At 36.8% G+C, this 20462-nt stretch overlaps 1 protein-coding gene across 6 annotated transcripts in view; it reads left to right on the top strand.

Annotated features, from left to right (window-relative positions):
- Positions 1-20462, top strand: part of MTREX (Mtr4 exosome RNA helicase) — a 45306-nt gene that overhangs the window by 9287 nt on the left and 15557 nt on the right. For 5 of the 6 annotated variants that reach the window (XR_009746240.1, XM_061469406.1, XM_061469407.1 and 2 more), the window contains exons 10-17: positions 472-574; positions 712-843; positions 2002-2081; positions 3680-3790; positions 4545-4646; positions 5215-5340; positions 18158-18308; positions 20107-20279. Coding sequence is in view for 5 of the 6 variants with exons in the window: in XM_061469406.1 (XP_061325390.1) it covers positions 472-574; positions 712-843; positions 2002-2081; positions 3680-3790; positions 4545-4646; positions 5215-5340; positions 18158-18308; positions 20107-20279 (978 nt within the window). In the remaining variant the exon portion in view is untranslated. The remainder of the gene's footprint in view (positions 1-471; positions 575-711; positions 844-2001; positions 2082-3679; positions 3791-4544; positions 4647-5214; positions 5341-18157; positions 18309-20106; positions 20280-20462) is intronic. The other variant, XM_061469405.1, reaches the window with a different exon arrangement.

Here is a 20462-nt window from a genome sequence, read left to right as displayed (position 1 = left end):
GTTTCACACACACAAGGAAATGTAGCGTTCAAATTGTACTTTGGTTGAGGGTGTAAAATATTCATATGTCTTTAGGCAATTTTGAAGTAGTGATTTGTTTAAAATTCACTGTTGGCTTGCACAGCAGTAGCTAATGCCATAAACAGTAGTACTGCATTTGAAGCTAGATCTTCTAGGCAGTGTAGTTTCATTTAGGCTTTGCTAAAAGTTAGTTTTGGTATTGTGTCGTTCAGCACGTGTAGCATGGTTAATGGTGTGATGGATAGAACAATGGGCAATAACTTCAGAGACACCACTAGTTCTGAGCTGTGACACTGACCCAGTAAACTCACTTGTTGGCTTATGCTTTGTTTTTGTTCTGCCTGTAAATGTGGGGTAATGGTACTGGCTACAAATGGTACAAACCACTAAGTATTTTTAAGTGGGCTGTGTAGGAGCTAGTTGCTTACAAAGGTTGTGTTTTGTATCTAGGGAGATTTCAGAGAAGATAATTTTAATACAGCTATGCAAGTGCTTAGAGATGCAGGAGACTTAGCAAAAGGAGACCAGAAAGGCAGGAAAGGAGGAACAAAAGGTGAGTTTGAATTCAATTCTAAAGCAACTTTTTGTATAATGCCACAAAATTTTAGGCAAGCTGTGCTTGTGTTTCAGTTATTGCATAAGATACTTTTTTGATAAAATTACATTTTAATTAATCCAATCTTTCTGCAGGTCCTTCAAATGTTTTTAAGATTGTGAAGATGATCACGGAAAGAAATTTCCAACCAGTGATTATTTTCAGCTTCAGTAAGAAAGACTGTGAAGCCTATGCACTTCAGATGACAAAGTTAGATTTTAATACAGGTACGAATAAATAAAATACAGCTTTATTTACAGTTGTAGTTTAATGTGAAATGTTACTCTGGTTAGATATTTCTATTTCCTTTGGAACTTTTTTTGTAAAAACAAGTGAAAAATACGTATTACTTTTTCACTTACCATGCTGGTACATAAGTCTGTTTTTAGTAGGAAACTGTTAGTGCACAGAGTACTTAATCATTCCTCTATTTTAAACTTTCTTTCTTTCTTCAAAATCCTGTTCACTGTAATAATACAAGAGTTCCTAAAAAATTCTGTCTACAATGGGAGAAAACTGATCATAACAAATGTATCTCCAAAAAAATTCATTTATGTCCATTAAAAAAATAACTATCCTCTCAAAGTCAGAACAACTATATAATGAACCGCAACACTGTTCCTTCTCAACTATTCAATCCAGTTTTCTTTCTTTCCTTCTTTCCTCCCCTTTCTCCTCAAAACAAAACCTGAAAGGTAAACAACATTTTGGATTAAGACCAAGCTTGGAAAATAAAAAAGTTCATCTCTTCTTGGAAATGTTAGGAGTTGTAACAAAAATAAGGAATTTGTTGTGAATTGATGTATCGTTTCATGTTTGTGAACTGTTCATGCTTGCCTACTTGCTCCAGTCTTTACACCTTCAGGTTCAGTGTTGCAACTGTTTCTGTCAGAACATGTACAGATAGGCACAAGTGCAGAGATGCATTTTTCTGTATTTTCTTCTCTTGTATCTCTGAATTCTTGATATTACCTTTTCAGTAGAAAGGGGATGTAAACTTTTAGGATTAACAGAGAAAAGGGAAAGCTTCTGTGTTCATGCAGACAGGGGCTAGTAGGTAGAAGAGGAACAGGGGGAGGTTAATTAAATAGACACAGTACTTAAAACTGAGAAATCCCAAGCTTGGAAATAACTGAAGTTAGTATTATTCTGCCAGGTTTGTTCTATTTTCCTTTCCCCTGAGCATCCACTTCTGGTTACTGCTAGGCTTCTTCAGCCTTACATTTAAGTCTTGATCGTCTCACCCAGTCTGGGTGGTTCACAGTCTTCCATAGTATTTTTATTGTGAAGTTTTGTTAATATTAGAATGTGGTAAAGCTTTTTTTTTTTTTACATATGGTATAAACCTTCTAGATCTTGTAATAATTTACACATTGCATTCTTAGATGAAGAAAAAAAGATGGTTGAAGAAGTGTTCAATAATGCGATTGATTGTCTATCAGATGAAGACAAAAAGCTTCCTCAGGTCAGTGGAGATAGGATAGGGGTAGCTGCTGCTCTCCTGTTTCTGCAGCTTTTGAGGCTGTGGGGTTTTCGTAGCGGGTACAGAAATCATAAACTGAATATTGTCATTCATCTCTCCAGGTTTTAATAACTCTTACACTGCTCCTTGACATTGTGAAATAGGATTCAGTGATTAGGATTCCCATTGTAATGGCAGCAAATGGCATATGCCAGAATTAAGTGCGGAGTTCCTACACTGTGCTTGTTTTGTTTTGGGTTGTTGTTTTTTTTTTCTAATTATGTTTTTAAGTCAACAGGTGTATCTGAGTTAAAGCTGTCTGGGAATAGATCAAATAAGAGTGCAGTATGCACTTGATCAGGTATTAACTGCTGAACCTTTTAAAAAGTTGAACTGATGAAATTGTATTCTAATTTGTTGCATAGATGACTGTGTTTACAGTGGAAAAAATACAAATTTCTGAATGGACAGAATATTACAGGTTTTGATATTTTTGTAGCATATACTAAAGCTGTAATTTCATTCTCCTCCCCTCTTTATTTATTTGTGTCCATCAGTTTTTAATGCAGTGAGCTTTATTGTGAGCACGGCAATTTCTCCTTGAGAAAAAAAAACATTTAAGTTTTGGCCATACGTGCTTGCTCCAGATTCCACATACCTATTTTGTTTGTCAATTTGGGATAGTAGGAATCCAATATATAATGTGCGCTGAGTTGTTACGGTTTTTTTTGTAAGCTTACAACAGTGGCATTATTTCCAATAATATCCAGTATTTATCCAATGTTGTATCCAATATTGGATATTGTATTGAATAATATCCAGTCATTATTATCCAATAATGTCTAGTAATCTCTGGACAATGATATCTCAAAAGCATCTTCTCAGAATTAGATTTTGGATGGTAACCAAGTGTTAATAGATTGTTAATGAGAATCTTCATTTTCAAAGAGAAAACCAAAGACAAACCTAATTTCATGTAAGTATTTGTTTGAAGTATAATGTTTTTAATGAGATTAATTCAGTCATTTACAACTTGAGTTTCCTTGTATGGCTGTCACAGGTGCTGACTTCACTGTTTTACAGCACATTTCAATAAGTGAAATCACTGGAACTAAAACTGAACAGAAATACCTCATGCTTACAAGATCACTGTTTCCGGAAATGACTTTAAATGAGGCTTTGGGTTTAGTGGTGTCTTTTTTTTGTTTGGTTGTTTTTTTCTTTTTTTTTTTTTTTTGTGTGTGTGTTTTTTGTTGGGTTTTTTGTTGTTTGGGGTTCTTTTGTTGTTTTGGTTTGTTTGGTTTTTTTAGTTGATGCAAATTTAGGTGCTACCTGCATGTGTAAATTAGGGCACAGCTTCACAGTTTGCCTAACCCAATTTAAGACTAGTCTGCTGAAAAGCTTGGGCTCTGGCTTTACCCTTTGTATCATTCCTAGTTCTATCTGGAAAATAATATTGAAGGGATATCTGTTGCACTTAAAATCAGGAAATAGTGCATCATGTGAACACTGAGGGCAATCTTGAGATTTTTCATGCAGGTTTTAGTTTTTAGTAACAAATACTAACATTTGTTTACTTGTCTTTCTTTGTTTCTTGACAGGTTGAACATGTACTTCCACTTCTGAAGCGAGGAATTGGTATCCATCATGGTGGTCTGCTTCCTATCTTAAAAGAAACCATAGAAATTCTTTTCTCTGAGGGCCTAATAAAGGTATATATTTCGTGTCCATGTTTAGTTTTTTCTCTGTTGTAAATACACAGTTGGTAATGCTAATAAAAAAACTCCCAAGAAGTATGTCTTAGCTCAGCATGTATGCTGGTATTATAGTGGAGATCTGCCTCCATCTTTGAAAAAAAAAAAATCTTGAAGCTATTTGTTTGTTTGTTTTTCTCTCTCTGAGGAAAAGCTTGTAGTCTTTAATACTTTGCCTTAAATATCTTACGTTAGTACAAAATTACAGTTCTAGTTTTAAGTGTTCCAGATTTTATTCTAAACTATTTAAACTTACATTGACTAAATTTAACATTTTTGTCAACTGTTTTAGGGTATATTTTGCTCCTATAAATGATTGTAGACATTTACCAAGATGTTTGTGGGTTGCCTTAAAGGACATGCATTCAGAAAAATCTAATCTTAGATGAAAATTGTGGGGTAATTATCTGCTATTTTTTTTCTTGCAAAAATTGAATGTGGAAATCTACTTTTCAATAATACAGTTTGCACCCCCTTACATGTTCTTTTGGAATCTTTCACATGATTCCATCTTGGTAGTTTTCATGTTTTCCCAGAGGATAGAAGGGAAGGGGTAAAGAATGTTTTTTTGAAATACTAAATGTGCCTCTGTTCTTATGTTGACTCTACAGAAGCGGTAGAATCTGAAGTTTTGTGTTGCTATCTCTGACTGTTTGAATGCTTGCTTAGAAATCTTTGTTTTTGCTTCCTTAACTTTAGTTTGTTTATTTAGGCCTTATTTGCCACAGAGACTTTTGCTATGGGAATTAATATGCCAGCCAGGACTGTGCTATTTACAAGCGCCAGTAAATTTGATGGAAAAGATTTCCGATGGGTAAGTGAAAACCAGTTTCAATAGAATAACCGAGTTGCATTACTAGAATCTAATAAGGATTAAATTTACTCTTGACATACCCACTTCACTGTAGTAGCAAATATTTTTTTTCTTCCAAAAATCTTTTTGTTCACTAATCCATTTATAATTAGTGTACAAATTCCTAAAGACAAGATTCCTCAGATATGCATGATATGCCCAGCAGCCTTTCATTACATGAGACATTAGTAAAATGTTTTTTGTGCTTATTAAAATGTTGCACCATGTTACAGAAGTCACTATATCTATGGAAGTCACTATATCTACACAAGTCACTATATCTATGGAAGCATTAGTTAACGTAGGCTGCTCACATGCAAATCCATCACTATGAATAATGAATCTTAGTAGTTTTGTAATAATTAGGAGTGGTGAGTTCAATCTGTGAAAAGTTCACGTATTAGATAGCTTTTCTTTGCTAATATTTACGCTTCATGATCACTTAATGTATAAGTGTAAAAAGCACTTCATATGTTTTTCCTATTTTTCTAATGTTTGTTAATTTTTTCTTTTTACTGTTTTATCCTAGATATCCTCAGGAGAATACATCCAAATGTCAGGTCGTGCAGGACGCAGAGGCATGGATGACAGAGGAATAGTAATTCTAATGGTGGATGAAAAAATGAGTCCAACAGTTGGCAAGCAGCTCTTGAAGGTAGGAGAGAAGTTAACTTTTTTTTTTATTCTCACCACTAACGTTATTCTCATTTGAATAACATAATATGTGAAATTACAGACTTAAACAAAAAGCATGTAGAACGTGCAGGTAGGAGGTGACAACTCATAAAAGGAGTATGGGCTTTCACTGAGTTCTCATTAAAGCAAGAGCTTCTGTTGTGAAACAAAATTGGAAAACTAGTATCATCCTTATCTGTATAAAAGGGATCAGGAGAGGTAGAGTTACATCCTACTTTCTAGTGATATCACTACTCGTACTATTAGTATTCTGGGTTTTTTTTTCTTGCTGACCATAATTCAAGGACATTGCTGAACTAGAAAAGGTTTGCTAAGCTTTCACAAGAGTTGCTGAAGGCTTTGTTCCATGGTGGAATAAAACTTTGTTAATGGTCTTTTCAGTGTAACAGACAAATCAGACGAAGTAATACAAAAATGAGGTATACATGATCAGTAAGAAAAGTGACATGGCTGTCCAAGCTAGAATGAGATAAGGAGAAATAGATAGTGCTTGTAGGAAACTTTGAGGTTTGGAAAAAAACACCCTTGTGGTTAAGATGGGTACTAGATTATAGGGCTTCCCCAAACTGTAATGGAAGGTGTTACAGATTACTACAGTAATACCTGCTGCTTTTATAATTTGAATGTGAAACAGTGCACACATTACAGTTCTGTTTAAATTCCATGGCAAAAATAACCGTAATGAAGCATAATATTCTGGTGTGAGTGTTACCTATCTTAGGCTGCTCATGTTAATTGTACACACATGTTAAAATTTAAAACTTGGTGAGTTACTCTGCACATTATTCAGGAGCTTGAGAACTGCTGAATTAAAGTTCAGTAGTTTGAAAATTATAGAACTCAAATCTGCATGAATTAAGATTAAAAAAAAAAGAGTAGATCACTTACATTTATTTGATACAATTTTTTTGCCTAGGTGTTAAGGAAATAAAAAAGAATGTTTCCTGTATTGTAACTTTAAGCCCTTTTGTTTTTTTTAATAAGGAAACAAGAGAAAAACAATGCCAACTTTTTTTCTTTCTGTGTTATCTCTTGATTCTTATCCGCTGATCTGAATAAATTCATGTATTTCATTAATTTTTCACACTACTTCACTTGCAAGGAAGGACTAAATGTAAGTTTTCTTTAAAAAAATATCAGAAGGGGCTTTAATGAAGGTATTAATGGTTCTGTGGCTTCTGTAACTATTCAGCCAGTTGCTAGAAGACTGTAAAAGTACTCTTGTGAGATGTGCAGTACAACGTAAAAAATATTTTTTATTTTCCTTTTAAAATACAAAGCACTTAGAGGAAATTTTGTGTCAAAATAGGCCAAGAATGTATATAGGCTAAGATTTCTTCAGTATTTACATTTTTTATTCGTTAAGTGTGTCTGTATTAGGTTTTACTTGCTAACTGACAGTATTGTCTCTAGTAAGATGAATATCATGTCTTGGAGTGGTATTTTGCTGTCACATCATATATTGTGGCTTTGCTGCAAGATAAGCTAAAGATTTGTAGGGTAAACTTCAGGAGAAATAAATTGACCATATTGACAATGATGGAACATTTACGTAAGACATTTTTATCATAGCTCTTCAACTCTAATGCATGTCTGATCCAAGCCATTTACTGAAAACCAGAGCAGAACTTCTAGAAATAATGTTACCAGCTGCCTAATGCTCTGATCAGTGAAGTGAGAGCTTTGAGTATTCTTCCGTAGCAGCAGTATTGCTGCAGCTGTGCTCTTTGGCTGTGGCACTTCATTACGACATTTGTGTACAGTACTTCAAACATAAATTCAGAGTTCAGGTCTTAGATGGAGTTCTTAGGAAGGATATTTATAAATATTTCCTAAATTCAGTAATGTACATTTGTCTTCTGCAGTGTAACTAGGATTCATTTATCCTTAGCATTTATTTGACCACCAAATATTTTGTAAACTGGTGGCTTACACACATCTATAAAACTAAATGCTTACAATACTGTTGGTTAACTTTCTGAAGACAGTAATACTAAGAAATACTTGATGGGGTTTTTGCGGGGTTTGGGTTTTGGGTTGGTTTTTTGGGGGGGGTTTGTTTCTTTAGCTACATTTTGTTAGATTAGATAGGAAATGAAAAGCTTCTCCTTGATGCTAGGTGGCCTTTGAAACCAGAGCATCTCTGTAGCTGGAATTTGGTTATGTTACAAGCATGTATTCCTACAGAGACAACTGAGTTACGGAACAGTGGTAATCTGTTATGTCTCTAAAAGACAAACATCTTAAGCTAATTATGTTATGGAAATAAATGATTGCATAATGAAAGAAAATGTGCTAATGTAAGTAGGTTTTTGAGCCTCAAATTGGAGTGTATCAGTTCTTTGCGTCTTACTTATTCCTTCACAGGAGAAGTTAGATGGACTGAAAAATTGAAAGAAAACATTCATCTAGCCAGATAAAATATACAGTACTATGCTTTCCTTTTCATTTGTGTATGGAACATAAAGTGCCCGGATGCCAAACTGTAGGACGTATTCCACTAGCTACATCTGGTTCCTGGCAGAGCCTCCATTTATAGAGTTGGCAGTACTGTGCTTATTTGGCCTGTATGCTGCTATTAGAAATCTGTCTGGTCTTTTTGTATTTTACTTTGACTCTTAGGTTGTTTTAAACTACTAGGCAAGTAAACAGGATAGCAATTCATAAAGTTGAGCATGTTTCTCTTTAACTTCCTGCCTGTCTGCACAGTTCCCTTTTAGATCATCGTGAAGCTGTTGGAATGCCCTTTCTTAAATGTGAAAGGGCAGATCAGAATTCCATCATAATTAAGGCAGCATCATTATATATTCTGTATTTTAATCACCTGTATATCACATATGGCTGTTCTTTCAGACTCCCAAGTACAAAGAAAATTGGTTAGCGTGAATACCAGTATTTACATAAAAATAAATAAGTATAAGCTGATGAGGAATAAGTGTAAGATTGAAATGAGGAGAAGGTGATGTTAAGCTTCATATGCTAGAAGGAAGAAGTTTCTGAAAGAGAATCTTCCTCATAAAATTGCTGGAAGTTAGCTATGCTTTTGCAAAACTACTAAGTGTCTGCAATAGGAATTAATAGTAAGCCCTGGCCACCAGTGTTATTTTGTGTGCATTTCTTAACATAGAAAGTGTTATCAAACAAGTAAAACTCTTGCCTGGGTTGTGAGAAATTCCCTAGTTCTGTAATACTGTTTAAAAAATGCGATAAATCAGAATTCGGGAAAAACAGTGGTTAATATGTAGGAAAGAAACACTGGTTTATGCAGAAGTAGTTCACTTGTCTTTGACTATGAGGTTGCTTGTTCCTTAGAATCATAGAATCATAGAATAATTAGGGTTGGAAAGGACCTTAAGATCATCTAGTTCCAACCCCCCTGCCATGGGCAGGGACACCTCACACTAAACCATATCACCCAAGGCCTCGTCCAACCTAGTCTTGAACACCACCAGGAATGGAGCATTCACAACCTCCCTGGGCAACCTATTCCAGTGCCTCACCACCCTCGCAGTAAATAACTTCTTCCTTATATCCAATCTAAACTTCCCCTGTTGAAGTTTTAACCCATTACCCATTGTCCTATCACTACAGTCCCTAATGAATAGTCCATTCCCAGCATCCCTATAGCCCCCCTTCAGATACTGGAAGGCTTCTATGAGGTTATACTATTGTACCTTAGTTTGATTTAAAGCTTACTTACGAGGTAGGGGAAGCAAGAAGGCAAGGAAGGGAGGATCTGAGAAAGTTGTCAAAACCTAGTTTGGGAGAGAAACAGACTTCAACTGGAGGTTGGCACTGCCATTCTTAGAAAAGCCATTGCAAAATTCAGTTTGGGAAAGTACTTAACAAGATAGGTTTCGTCAGATGGTGTGTAAAATGGTTAGTCACTCTTGAACTTCACCTCAGGCTTTTCCAGAGCCAGAAGGACTAAGCTAACTGGTATTAATTGTGGCTTGCTAGTTGCTGCTTGCTAATACCACAAGTTACTTGAAGTTTTATTAGGTCAGTCTGTGGAAGGCAGTTTACCCCAAGTGACAGACTTTGGGGAAATTTTATTTTACTTTGGTAAACCCATCACTACAAATGTAGATGTGTTTTGATTGATGAAGCTATACTTGGTTTTCTTCTTGCTTAAAACAAAGAGAGAACTGCGAGGTGAACAAAAGGCAAATTTTCGTTTTTACATTTTTTTCTCTTTTCACTTTTTGTAGAAGTATATATTTTTGCTCGGCCACACGTTTCCTTTAAGTTAAAACATACTGAATGTTGACTGAAATTGTAAATTGCTACACTACTGACTTGATACCTATAGTAGTAAATCTGAAACCAGTGAGTGCTGAGGATCTTGCCTAGCTTCTGAGTGCCATTTATTTTTTTCCATTTCAACTTTCTTTGAGTTCATCCAACTTAGAAGGAGCAAAATTAATCTCTTAAAAGTAGTATACAAATACAGTTACCAGTCCGGCTCAGATCTGAAAGAATCATGGCACAGTGTGGTGTTGAATACATGTTAAATTACCTTTACCACCCCCCCCCCCCCCCCCCCCATATGTGTCCTGTACAGAGCAGTTAATGTAGCAGAGCTGAGATCTTGGTTTGGGGAGACCAAGTTTTAAATTTTTTTAAGTGTGATGTCTCTATAAGTTATTTGTAGTTTTAAATATTTGCATGAAAGTTTAAATATTGCTTTGTTAAATTGGGATGCCTCAACACAAGTGTGTGGGGTTTCTTCCGTATTCTTCTTCTTCAGAAAGAAGACAGAAAGCTTACGGAAAGAACAGAACTTGGAGTTACCAGACTGAAGTAAAACTAAGGATAGTTACGGTGGTAGGAGATACTGTATTGGAGAGGGTATATGACTGAAAAGTTCGGTCATTCAGAATGACTTCAGGCGGCAGTAATTGCATGCGAGAGGAATTGAGATACATTTTTTTCCTTTTAAGTCTCTTATTACAACCAGAGCATTTGTGGAACCCAAGCCTGAGGTATTTTCATCGGCAAAGCCTGCTGAAGCGGTATTTTGCCACCCACCGTGGCTTCTGTTTGTGGTGGTGTAACTGTTTTCGAGGAAAAGCAGTGAGCCAGACTGGTAGTAAATTTGTGTTTCAAATAGCTGCTTGCCATTGCCTGTTAAAAGTAAACCTCACAGAAGGGGGTTTATCGGTTTTGCAGTTATGCTGATATAGCTCAGGATAATTATGTTCTCAGTATAACTGTGCAGTCTTTTTTGATATTTCTGAGAGAGATCTGATTATTTGTGTGGTAGCTGTGACTGATAGTGGAAAAATGTGTTCTGTTAATATTTCACTAAAAGTATTTCTGTGTCTCACAGTCAAGTATGAGGCTCATACTTTTCATTTAATAATTTTTTTTTTTTCATAGAAATTTTTAGTGATGACTGTCACAGACAGCTAAGTGTACTTGCTTCCCCGTGTGAGGAAAAAAGAGAGGGGTCTTTTAATCAGTGTGTTCTGTTCTTTGCTCTTTTTGTAAAGCAGTGCTTTCTTTCCTTTTTAGAAACCTATTCATTCAGCTTATTTCTGGAAGCACGGTTAAACAAATGAAACTATCAGTGAACCAAATAGCATAAATATGTAGTGTACGTGGTTTGTGTCATTAAGGAAGATAGTTTATTGATGCTTTGCAAGTTGCCCTTTTTTGCCTTTGTTAGTTCGTAATGTCCATGTGAGTTAGCTTCAGACAGTATTTGCCATCTGGTGTTCCCTGTGAAAGCTTCATACATGTTTTCCATGACAGGCTGGAGAGCAAGAAAGCGATGTGCAAAACTTGTTCCTCTCTCTGCATGGGAACAGTTTTGAAAATGTAAATATTTTTCTCCCACTGTAAAAGAGAGCAGACAGAGTAACCCTTACCAAATGTACATCTTGCTCAATACTGTGTGCCATAATGCAGCAATGACAGCTCTTACATCTCTGCTTAGAGGAGGCTTCCAAGTATTGCAGTAATGAAAAAAATTTGAAACCCCCCTGTGAATATCCATTCCAGACACTAGTCTTCCGCTTTCCCAATATTTAAAGATCTTTCTAGTTTACATAGGGAAGAAATGGAAGGATTAATAAATGCTGAATGCTCTGTTGCATTATGTGATTGTATTAAGAAGATACTCTGTCCTGAAATTGTTGGCAGTTGAACAGGGCACAGCATACAGCAGTTATAATTTTCAGATAGCTCTGAAATGATTCTGAAACTAATTCTGTAATTAAATGTTTATGATCGTGTTCTTGATTTTTAACATTATCAGCTTAAACCAGTCTTTCTTTTGCAACCCAAATCTTGGAAAACTTGAAAGGGTCCTACTGGTAAATTGGCTTAGTATTTCTCAAGAAGCGAAATGGTTGCAAGTGCATTAATTTCTGAGAAGTTTAGTTGATGTATCCAAGCTGTTCTCTTGTATCCAGGCAGTTCTCATTAAGAGGCATAAAAAATCTTGCAAAATTGTGCTGTTTTTTAGACAATATTCAGAAATAAAGCTGTTGCTACTGTGTGTTGGAAGATCTGGGATGGGGGGACTGCCCTCTTTGAAGTGGTCAGGAGGGGTATTGCAGAGAGGAGACTGTAGAGCTCCACCAACAGTAAAGTCATGGACGCTGTGTGTTTGAAACTGACTTCTTGATGCCTGTTCAGGGTAGTATTTCTCATCAGTTTTTGCTGCAGGTCTCATCAGCTGGGCTTTTGCCTGATATCTTCATGAGTGGTTGGTCATTCTTCCTTTCTCTAATGTGATGCCTTTTCTCTGGAGACGAGAGAGGCTTCCTCAGAGACTGACAGAGGTTGACGCAGGTGATTTCATGCTGTAGCTTGTCAAAGAGAAGGTTGATGGATTGTGGTGGAAGAATCTATGGTAGAGGGTGAGCTAAATGGCATGCACATATTTCACAGTATTTTTAAGAAAGTGAGAAAGAAAAGGAATCAATCTGGGACCTGGTGGCACAGGGATTGAGCAGAGAAAGGGATTGCAAGAAGAGCCAAACCATCATGGAGAAAATGTAAGTTAAACTGATTTGCCTCTTACTGTATCTTAGCAGCAAGCACAATGCAGGATAGTTGAACACTATATGTGTAGTCTCTTCAAGAGCAAGTTAGGAAAGGTTCTCACCTTTTGCATGTTCCTCTCCTCAGTATATCCCTACTTCCGTTCTCTCTACCATACGTATCTGATAGGTGTCTTAAGGTAACCATTGATTGCCTCTTCAGTAATCATGTGATCTTTATAATTTGCCAGAAGAGGCTGGTTGTCTACTTAGTTTTGTGTACTTGGTATGGAAGAACAACTGTATTTGTATACAAGGTTTCCTAATGCAGCTGAAAAATCTGTATATTGCTACTGGTTTGAGTGCTGGGTAAATGGTAACATCTGCCTGTTAGATGCAAGTCTACTGGGGTAGACAGTAGAAACTAATGCACACTGCAGAATTCACTGGCTGTGCTGAAGGCGTAATACAGTAAAGCTACTATGACTGTATTTAGTTTGGAGAAGTAATGGTTCCAATTTTCAGAAAAAATAAGCTTCTCAGAGCTTTTGATTTCAAATGTAGTTTTGCCTACACTGAGAAAAATTTCTGAAACTTGGACAAAGATCTGTTTATGAGATGAAGGAACAGGAATAATTCACAGTTTTTGCCAAAAAAGGATTTGTATTTTAACTGCTTTGTCTTAATAGAATGATCTTTATTTTCAACTTGTAAAATACTGATCGTGTGTTTAAAATAAAAATTGCCACATCAGCAGCTGGCTCAAGTGCTGCCTTTCAAATAAGTCTGCTTTATATAATCTTTGAAATAGCTAGTTTTTTAGTTTGTTTTTAAATCACTCCACAGTTGAACTGTGCTGATTTTATAAAAGGCTTTAAAGTGAATCTTCAGGAATTGCTTGGTGTTTCTGGGCATGTTCTGTGCATATATTTTAGTTGTGTAACAACTCTGTTTTCTCACTTTATTATCGCATTTAAATGACAATGTGACACTTAGGATTTTATTCTTTATTTGGTAATTGGTAATCTTTCAAGCACACAGCTGCGTTATGCCTTAAAGCTATGTAATGTTGTCAGGAATAGAATCGTAGAATAGTTAGGGTTGGAAAGGACCTTAAGGTCACGTAGCTTAAACCCCCCTGCCATGGGCAGGGACACCTCACACTAAACCATATCACCCAAGGCTTTGTGGAACCTGGCCTTGAACACTGCCAGGGATGGAGCATTCACAACCTCCCTGGGCAACCCATTCCAGTGCCTCACCACCCTCGCAGTAAATAACTTCTTCCTTATATCCAATCTAAACTTCCCCTGTTTAAGTTTGAACCTGTTACCCATTGTCCTATCACTACAGTCCCTAATGAAGAGTCCATTCCCAGCATCCCTATAGACCCCCTTCAGATACTGGAAGGCTGCTGTGAGGTCTCCACAAAGCCTTCTCTTCTCCAGGCTGAACAGCCCCAACTTTCTCAGCCTGTCTTCATATGGGAGGTGCTCCAGTCCCATCCTCGTGGCCCTCCTTTGGACTTGTTCCAACAGTTCCATGTCCTTTTTATGTTGAGGACACCAGAACTGCACACAACACTCCAAGTGAGGTCTCACAAGAGCAGAGTAGAGGGGCAGGATCACCTCCTTCGACCTGCTGGTCACGCTCCTTTTGATGCAGCCCAGGATATAGTTGGTTTTCTGGGCTGCAAGCGCACACTGAAGCCAGCTCATGTTCATTTTCTCATCAACCACCACCCCCAATTCCTTCTCTGCAGCGCTGCTCTGAATCTCTTCTCTGCCCAACCTGTAGCTGTGCCTGGCATTGCTCCGACCCAGGTGTAGGACCTTGCACTTGGCATGGTTAAACTTCATGAGGTTGGCATCAGCCCACCTCACAAGCATGTTGAGGTCCCTCTGGATGTCATTCCTTCCCTCCAGGGTATCAACCAAACCACACAGCTTGGTGTCATCTTGCTGAGGGCTCACTCAATCCCACTGTCCATGTCAGCAACAAAGATGTTGAACAAGACCGGTCCCAACACCGATCTCTGAGGGACACCACTCATTACTGGTCTCCAGCTGGAGACCACTCTTTATGTGTGGCCGTCCAGCCAGTTCTCTGTCCACCAAGTGGTCCACCTATCAAATTGATGTCTCTCCAATTTGGAGACAAGGATGTCGTGCAGCACAGTGTCGAACACTTTGCACAAGTCCAGGTAGATGCTCTACCCCTGTCCATCAGTTCTGTAGCCCCATCATAGAAGGCCACCAAATTGGTCAGGCAGGATTTCCCCTTAGTGAAGCCATGCTGGCTGTCACCAAGCACCTTGTTTTTCATGTGCCTTAGCATGCCTTCTAGGAGAATCTGTGCCAAGATTTTGCCCGGCACAGAGGTGAGACTGACTGGTCTGTAAATCCCCAGGTCATCCATTTTTGCCTTCTTGAAAATGGGGGTTATATTTCCCTTTTTTCCAGTCATCAGGAGCTTCACTTGACTGCCATGATGTTTCAAATATGATGAACAGTGGCTTAGCACCTTCATTTTGCCAGCGATGGAATGGAAAGGGATTGATGGTGTAATCTTTCAAGCACACAGGTTATGCCTTAAAGCTAAGTAACATTGTCAAGAATGGAAAGGGATTCATGCTGTGATTGAAGCAGTTTGTAGGTATGTTGAGGGCTATAGCCAGCTGGTGATTGTATTCCAGCTGCTTTAGTTGATGCCTGGCTACAGCAGTGGGTGTTGCTGTAGGAAAGAATCTGACTCACCATTAGCTGACACTGGCATAATTGCTGTGCCATTCTTCTGTAAATACCATTCTTTAAATGGCATTGTCTGTTGTAGAGAAGCTAGCTGTTTTTAGTGGTGATTTCTCTTTTCTATAGTGACTGATGTATTTAGACAAATAGACTGGACCTGGGGTACATAATCCTTCTATCAGGTCTAAAGAAAAAGCTGTGTTACACATTGGTTAGCATCAGCAAGAGAAGTTCTCAATCTTCGGTGTATCATACCAAAGACATCTGTAGGAACTTGAGCTTTCTTCCTCACACTGCAGCTTGGCTTTTGGTGGCTTACTTATTGATGTATTTCTGTTAGTAGAAATCCATTCATGGTAATTTCAGAACTGATGGTGTTATTTTAAATACAGATTTCATGATATAATTTAAGAGATATTTCTCTTCTGTGGTGCATCACTTGAGGTGAAAACCTAGGTAAGTATTTATAGTCTACTCATAGATGTAAACTAGAATGACTGAATGAGTCTCTGGCCATGGATAGCAAAACATTAGACTGTATGATTTATCTTAAACTTGTACATATATTCATGTTGGTACTTTCTTAGTATAAACGTATGCTGAAGGCTTCTCTGTAACAGCCGTTTGTTTTTTTCTGAGAGAAAACAATCATGCAGTGAGTAGGATTCTGGCATTTGCAAGATAATCTCATAAAACTCTGTATCTTACATAAAGCAAACAGGATTACTGTATTCTTAAATCTACATGTGAAGGAGTCTCAGATTCAAACCGATATATATAATTAAATATATATATTTAATATATATCTTAAATATATATAAATAATATATATAATTAAATACTATATAATTAAATCTGAGAACAGTGGATCAGTGGATGTAGTAATCAGAATTCCTGACAATATATTTAAAATAGAAAAAAAAAATGGAAAAAAGTATACTGTGGTAATGTCATTTAAAATCCATCAGGCTTAGGTTGATCTAGGAGAGCACTTGGTCTAAATTTCAGCATTTGTAGATACAAACTGATCATCAGGGGCTTTTTGGTATGCTTTTTTGTAAATGAGTTGCAAAAGAATATGATATAATTGGTTTTAGGTAAAGAAAATACTGAGCTTAAAAGAATGCTCAGAGGGGTGTTTTTCCAAGTGTCAGCCATCCCTGAGCTTCTAAAATGTCTGACAGAATATGTTGAACTTTCAGCAATCACAGAGCTGTATGAAAAATACGTTTTGAAATCCTGATGTTCCTAATACCTGTTTTAGTTATTACTAATGTAAAAGGTTTAATCATAACTGAATTTTATCATAGGTCTTGTTGAAATGGGAACACTTGCTTATTCCTCATCATGCAACTCTCTGGATTGCTGGTGTCTTCACTGATCTTGTAGAATTTTTAGCAGACCTGGCTATTTTTCTGTGTATGCCCTTCCTGGGTTTCTTTTAAGTCCAGACCTTTGAGTCTCCATTAGGAAACTTTGTTTTGAAAAAAATACCAAATTACACTGTTTTACTTTAGTAATTCACAAGAGTTTGGGGTTTTTTTTAATCCCTTACAGACTTAATTACATTTGTTTGGTGGGGATAGGGAGTGTGTTATCATAAACTTCTTGGGAATCAAGGAAGAATGGTAATCCACATACTTAACACCATCAGAGAGCTTGGACAGATTTGTGGCATCTGACTTGGTTTTATAGGAAGTCTTCTGTTTCTGTAAAATCCAGCTGTCTGTTTCTTCTGGTTTCCATTCCTTTTGTTGGGTAGAAATTGTAATTTTCTTCTTCTAACTCCTTGATTTCCCTTGGATCCTCTCTGAAGAACTGCCAGGCACCTGTTCCTTTGATACCAGTGCTTTTTTAGATGAAAGGTTATGCCCTGCAATTGGGCAGTTTCATACTTCAGAAGTTTTGGGTCTCCATCATCTAGCTGCAGTGACTTAATTTGGTTATCGAAGGATGGGTAATATAAGGATGTCCTTCTGTTCTGACACTTAAGTGAGAGACAGTTTCTCAAGGTTGCCCTTTGCTCAGAGAGGCTGTAGTCTTGAGATCTTCTCTATCTTCCTTTGACAGCACTGTTTAACTGTTCCGTATGTTCTTTGAATACCTGGTTGGTTTAATTGATATTGATTAAATGTTTGCTCTTCTTACAATGATGAGGTCTTTCTCTTGAGTAAGAACATAGTACAGCAATAGAGAATCAGGCCAAAGGTGGATCTGGGTAGTCCAGTACCTTTTTTTTTGATAGGGGACATTAATAGATGTTCTTAGAAAATAAGAATGGGGAAAGAAGGTAGTGATGTGATATTTCCCCAGAATATTTTCCTGGTATCCTTTTTTCCTGTGTTCCCATGTATCTTGTAAGAAAATTGAATGTCACAGAATCCCAGAATGGTTAGTGTTGTAAGGGACCTCTGAAGTCATCCTGTTCAAGCCCCCTACTCAGGTAGAGTCATCTACAGCAGGCTGCCCAGGACCATGTCCAGATGGCTTTTGTGTATCTCCACAAGCGGAGAGTCCACAACCCCTCTTGGGCAACCTGCAAAATAAATTAATTTTATAATGATACATTTGTTAAGCTAAAGAAGTTGTAGGCTACCCATTTTTGGACAGGCTTCCCAAGACATCAGTGTGATCATAAGTCTTGAGAGAAAAAGGTGTGCAAGTAAGTATTTTCCGGAGTGTTAAAATAATGGATTGCTTTAAATAGTTAAATAACTATTATTTTAAGGTTAAAATAACGGAGCCCAAGTAGTAGACTATAAAAACTATCTGAAGTTTTTAATTTGAACTTTCATTTCATTCAGATCTAATTTATAATATTATAGTGTAACTATAGGTACAATGAGCCATAAATACTGTTACATGTTCAGCATAATAAAATTGCTGAGGATTTCATGAGACATGTAATCTAAATTAGTAAGTTGTTGTGCCCATCAAAGCAGCTCCTCATGTAAAATGCTGCATCATGAGTTGTTTGATTTGTTCTTATATTCTGCAATTAATATTTTTTTAACCAGTGTTCTTGGATCCTTTTCAGGGTTCAGCTGATCCTTTAAACAGTGCATTCCACCTGACGTACAACATGGTATTGAACTTGCTTCGAGTAGAGGAAATTAACCCTGAATACATGTTAGAAAAATCCTTCTATCAGTTCCAGCATTACAGAACTATTCCAGAAATAGTAGAAAGTAAGTATTACTGTATATTGTACTCAGGAGAGTCAGTATAAAAGATGCTGCGCTGTGAGATTGGGTAATTACATTTCATTACACTTGTAAGAGTTTATACCTGTGTAGTACTTGTCTACTCTGCCAACAGTAGCCACTGCACCATTTGCTGTCATGTTACAGTTTCAGGAAGAGTAATTTCCTCTTGTTCTTAAGACCTGTACTGATATGCACTGTCAACCTATGCAGAGAGCTTTCCTCTCTGAGTCAGGCAAGAGTGTTTGTCACATTGCTGAACTGTAGGACAGAAAGAAGGAAAAACAATTTAAAAATTCTTGTGGCTTGCTGGAGGTGCCAAGAAGAAAAGTCTTATTCATTTTTGATGTGCAGAACTTAGCTAAAAGAAACATAATTTTGGTATCTCATTACAATTTCTAAAAAGAACTCAGGCACACTGTTCAGTAGGAAAAAACGTGTGATTAAAATACAAAGCAAAATTGAGAGAGTACTGAGAATATTTTCACTCCACTGAGTAACTTGAGCCTTGATCTTTAGACAGTCTGTTTCCATGAGCCAAAGTTTGTTTCTAAAGATTTCTGCCAGTGTTTGAGGGTGAGGCTTCTTTCAAAACTTAACCCAGAAGGACCTTAAGAACACAAGAGGTAACTACTTCCTTTGCCATTGATGAATGAGCTGTTTATCTGTTCATTAATTGAATGTTAAGAGAGATTGTGTACATGCGCATGTAGCTTGGACAGACATTCAGAGAGGGAGTTTTGATTTCCCTTTGCAGTTTTTTGTTAGTTTGCAGGTGCAGAGTTAAGACAGTAATAGTCAAATACAGTATGTATTTCCTGAGAACCTCCCTGATTCATTGGCATGCCTGTATCTCCATTCTGGCATTCTAGTTCTGCTACTTAAATACAGAAATGGAGCTAGAGAAAGTTCTTCATATTTCTTGAACATATTTTGTTTAGACACCAAACTGGGCATTAGAATGTTATAATCACATCAGCTGCAATTAAAAACATGAAGATGTTTAAAACAAGGAGGAAATTATGTCATGAGTGTGGATTGCTAGGTTTTTTTCTTCAAAAAGTTGGTAGCTAAAAATAGGGAACAATTCCATGTTAAGTCCCACTGAAGTGGGATTTCTGAGTCACTGATACGCATTCAAATAGCATTCAAGAGGGTGAGTTGGTAGAGAGGAGAAAGATCTTTATGATGAGTCCTTTCTTTATGTTTACTAGTGGTGTTACCACTGTGAGAGATTAAGCATGTTTGCAGTAGAAACTGATTCATCTAAAGAAGGTGTGAAATGTTGGAGGAAGAAAATACTGATTTCCAACTGATGAAATCAGAGTCTAGATCAGCTTAGGAAGAGCTTCTTCTAACAACTTCCCTCTTGTTGGAAGGCATCTTGTTAGAAGATGCCTTTGAGCAATCTTGTTTTCATAGGAGGAGGTAGAAGAGTGCTAGTGGGCAGTGAATACCCTCCTACAATAATTGGAAGTGTATTGTGGGACTTGTATGGAACCCTGAATTAGTCATTCTTGGACAGTTGGGGGTCTAGCCTTCTTTCTTTTCTCAAACTTGTTTATTTAAAAGAAAAAAAAATACTATTAGGATTTAATTTTCTATAAATAAAATTCTGTGGACATATTTATAGATACCTAGCTTTCCAGAGAATAGATTATTGTAAATAGAAAATGAGTACCAAAATGATGACAAAATTCTAGTTATATAGACCTGAAAGTGAAACATTGATTTCTAAATCTGTGAAGTTATTGTTTCCATGAGATTTTACTTTTTATTGTAGGAGTGACTAAGTTAGAAAGACAATACAACAAAATACTCATTCCCAATGAAGAAAATGTGGTCATATACTACAAAATCCGACAGCAGCTTGCAAAAATGAGTAAAGAGATTGAACAATATGTTCACAAACCAAAGTATTGCCTGCCGTTTCTACAGCCAGGAAGACTGGTAAAGGTGATTTGATTTTATTTTATTTTTTGTGTGTGTTTTGGTTTTATTTCACATCTTTACCAATCCATGAAATTTTCAGGTTTTGTTTGTGTCTGCCAGTTTATCATCTTGAAAAACTGTGTGTATCACACTAAGCAATGGTTTTTATTTCATTATAATTCTTTGTTAACATTCATCAGTAAATTA

The sequence above is a fragment of the Pezoporus flaviventris genome, unplaced genomic scaffold (genome assembly GCF_033815535.1).
Source record: "Pezoporus flaviventris isolate CSIRO_AGI_PZ_B2104156 unplaced genomic scaffold, CSIRO_AGI_Pfla_v1 ptg000057l, whole genome shotgun sequence".
Taxonomy (NCBI): Eukaryota; Metazoa; Chordata; class Aves; order Psittaciformes; family Psittacidae; genus Pezoporus; species Pezoporus flaviventris.
The sequence above is the reverse complement of the archived record's forward strand: the minus strand, read 5'-3'. Positions and strand labels throughout refer to the sequence as shown.